At 46.1% G+C, this 3,798-nt stretch overlaps 1 protein-coding gene across 1 annotated transcript in view; it reads right to left on the bottom strand.

The window, feature by feature from the left end:
* TACC2 (transforming acidic coiled-coil containing protein 2) overlaps nt 1–3,798 on the bottom strand; it is a 133,220-nt gene that overhangs the window by 2,131 nt on the left and 127,291 nt on the right. Inside the window, exons 16-17 of the mRNA XM_026851551.1 lie at nt 3,783–3,791; nt 1,270–1,462 (exon numbers count right to left, since the gene is read on the bottom strand). Coding sequence (XP_026707352.1) covers nt 1,270–1,462; nt 3,783–3,791 — 202 coding nt within the window. The remainder of the gene's footprint in view (nt 1–1,269; nt 1,463–3,782; nt 3,792–3,798) is intronic.

The raw sequence follows: 3,798 nt of genomic DNA, 5'->3' as shown, positions 1-3,798 counted from the left end.
AAAACTCCACAGTCGTCAGCTCTCCTCTTGTGTACTTCAGAGAGGGGCTGTTTTCCCCTCCAGAGAGTAGAGCTTGCTGCACAGTGCCGGCTGGAATACAATTCTTGGCCTCCCAGACTACATAGAGAAAAGTGAGAAAGCCAAGAGAGCACATACAGCATCATCAGAACTGGGAAATTAGATTGAAATCATTCTGAGGTCTGATACATGGACCAGCACTCACGAGAACTGATATGCTGGACCAGGGTAATTCACCCAGACACAGAGAGACGAAGTTTGAGCAGTCCCCCAACCGAAGCACCTCGCCTCTTTAATTTCGGTGTGGTACCCTTGGGGTGAGAACACGGAGTTCTCGCAGCGTGCTGAAGGGCTCTACCAACGTTGGGTGGCATCAGCCACCACAGGATGGTTTCATTACCAGCTGGGTTCAGGCCCTGACCTGGAGCTGTCAACATCGATGCTGCTTGTTGTCAGTTCTGGTGGCACAACGGCCACAGAATCACAGAATCATCTGGGTTGGAAAGGACCTTGAAGATCATCCAGTCCAACCGTTAACCCAGCACTGACCATTCCCAACTCCCCCAGACCCCTCAGCGCTGGCTCAGCCCGACTCTTCAACCCCTCCAGGGATCCCGGGGACTCCCCCCTGCCCTGGGCAGCCCATTCCAACGCCCAACAGCCCCTTCTGCACAGAAATCCTTCCTCAGAGCCAGCCTGACCCTGCCCTGGGCAGCTTGAGGCCATTCCCTCGGGGCCTGGCGCTGGGGCCTTGGCTCCAGAGACTCATCCCCCCTCTCTGCCCCCTCCTGGCAGGGAGTTGCCGAGGGCCAGGAGGTCTCCCCTCAGCCTCCTCTTCTCCAGACTGAACCCCCCAGTTCCCCCAGCCGCTCCCCAGCAGACCTGTGCTCCAGACCCTGCCCCAGCTCCGTTGCCCTTCTCTGGCCACGCTCGAGTCATTCAATGGCCTTTTTGGGGTGAGGGGCCCAAAGCTGAACCCAGGAATCGAGGGGCAGCCTCACCAGTGCTGACATGTGCTCAAGTCCCACAGTTCTACGACATCTACTGCAATCGCAGGGCCACAGATGGGAGCAAGTTACTCTTGATCAAAATCTTTTCAAATGTATTCCAAAATGAAAGCACCAATGTACTTTCACGCTCCCCTTCCCCCAGCACACTGCAGTCTGATGTAGTACATCAGATTCAACTGGACACAAAGACGTGCCTTCTGTTTAGCAGCACCGGTACACACTGGAGCCTGCTCAGCTTCGCTCTTTGAAGAAGGAGACTTTAACTTGACTCACCTTCCGAAAGCCCTCCAGTACTTCTTTCATTTTCTCGTATCTCCTGAAAAGATCTGCCAGTGATTTCTCCACTGAGTTCAGATCTGCCAAAGCTTGTTCCTTCTCCACTATCAGCTGCTGAACAGTGTGATGGGAGACAGATTTCTCTCTCTGTTCATCCTCTGTTAGAAATAAGAAAAGGGGAGGAAAAAAAGCAATTTTCAGAAGGGTAACAGTAGTAAGAACACTGATTTCACTCTCATCTATAGTTTCTACTACACTGTGCTCTGTGTTGTGTATTAGTAATTTTGTGGGATCCAGAAAAGGCATTTTTATAAAAAGACACAATCCTGTTTTGGAAAAAGGTTGCTAAATACAGTGGTATTTAAATATTTTGATGTTAGGGGAAAATGGGAATATATCTCTGCACTGATAATTTATTTCACTTGAACTCAGCTGTTCCCATGAAAAAGGCAGGTGTTGGATTTCCCTTGTTTGAAGATGCACTAGCTGAAGGAACGTTATAGCACTAGCACTGGCAATAAATTATTTGCCACTGCTGAGAGACTTTGCAGGGGAATTGACCTAGTCATAAACTGGAATAGTCATATAACACTGGAAGAAAAGGTCTGGCATTGTCTTCCAAAGTGCTCTGTGGTTTGCTTCATGTCCTAAAATACGAATCCTGTTACCATGTTTTATGGGATACTTTGAATAATACTGAAATAAAAACCAACCCGTTTTATATTACTGTTTCCCTTTGTGTACGATGGAAACTAAAATAAGGTACGAAGTTCTCCCATGTAAAAAGCATGGGGCATTTCAGAATCTGCAACTTTTCATTCAGGCCGTTTATATTTTGAAATACAAAGAACTAAACAAGAGTTTATTTTTTTTTTTATTTGAATAGAAGCCTTCATCTGAATTAAGAATTTCATAGTGCTGGTCAGCTCTGAAATGTCAAAGTTGATACTGTCAGTTCCCAAACTGAGATTAATCTCTTCCTTTTGCATATTCAAGTCCTTTCATACATGTTTTTGCTAACCTAACTAAGCCCGGAGCAGCACAGCTGCCACACCGTGCGTCACCTCATGTTGGCTGTTCCTCTGCACACCTCGTGACTGCATCTCGCCGGGGCAGAGCAGGACCGCAGGTTATTTTGTTCTGTGTGATGCACAGCGCCTTTATTTTACTGGTGAAGCTTTGATGTGGCAGAACCGAGAAACCCAGAGCCCTGTAATGCCACATCAGTTTGATAATATTTAACATTTCATAAAAAATAAACATTCTTTTCTGGTTTGCCTTCTTGAAGAAACTCTGTGATCATCTGTAATGTCAAAATGTATTCTCAAGTAATATGAGAAAAGCATTTGTCATCTTTCGTTTATTTTCCTAAATCTGCGAAGTTGTCACCTTGTGTTCCAGCACAAGATTTGTTTAACCACACTGGGGATTACACACTGTCTAGCTCAATTCCCAAACACTTACTGGCAGGATCCCGTTCTTTGGCAAAAACCTCTGTCGCTGCAACTCCATGCAGGGGAAGGGATCCATTTGCACGGCCACGTAACGTACTTAAATGGATTTCATGTCACGACTTTACTTTATCTGAGACTGCTGTCTGTGGTATTTTAGCGACTTCCTTCTTACTTGTTTCTAGGGCAATCTAGAAAGTTAGTAATTCGTGACTCGCTCCCTCACAGCTCCGGAGCTCATCCTGGCCCTGCCAGTGCAGCGTGGTGCCCCCCTCTCTCCTCGGCCAGACCAGCTCCTCAAACACTCATCCCCAGCCCCACTTCTACTTCCACAAGGGAATTAGGGGCAAGTGATACCCAACGCTGCATTCCTCCTCTGCCTTCCACTACGTGCTAGAGGTGCCCGTGGAGATTAAACCTGAGCCCTGCATTAAACTCCAAGGGGAAAACAGGAATTTATACTGGAGAAGGGAGTGACATATGAATTGAAAAGAGGGGAAGTTCCCAGAGAGCTTTAGGAAAGGGGCATCTGATAACCTCAGATAACAGTTAAGACACATTTAAAACCAAAGTGGTTAAATACTACAGAAAACAGAGCCTGGCATCTGGCTGGAAGGGCACTGGAAGATCTCTGTGATATTTTCTAAAAGTGTGATTTAGCTTTAATGAAAAAGCTGCTGAGTGGAACTCTGCTGGTAATAGCCTGCCAGTCAAATCTTAGCTAAGGAGTTACAGATACTTATTTCTAAATGTATTTATGAGGTTACGTGATTAAAATATTTTAATTAAATGGCTTCCATGCCTGCAACACACACTGTCCACGGCTCACCAACAATAACAACAGTATGCTCGGGACTAACACTATCCAAATTGACAGAATCAGAGCACCACCACAGCAGATCCGCTTTCAGGCTTAGCTCAGTATTACTTACATTACTTCATGGGAATGCAGCAAACGGAGAACAAAAGCAAAAGAAACTAAAAATGCAAAATGCTGGTGTGAAAGTTGGTGAAAAGCTTTACTTACCAGGCTTGCCTGTTTT

This window comes from Athene cunicularia (assembly GCF_003259725.1).
Source record: "Athene cunicularia isolate RWA chromosome 6 unlocalized genomic scaffold, athCun1 chr6_part1, whole genome shotgun sequence".
Taxonomy (NCBI): domain Eukaryota; kingdom Metazoa; phylum Chordata; class Aves; order Strigiformes; family Strigidae; genus Athene; species Athene cunicularia.
The sequence above is the reverse complement of the archived record's forward strand: the minus strand, read 5'-3'. Positions and strand labels throughout refer to the sequence as shown.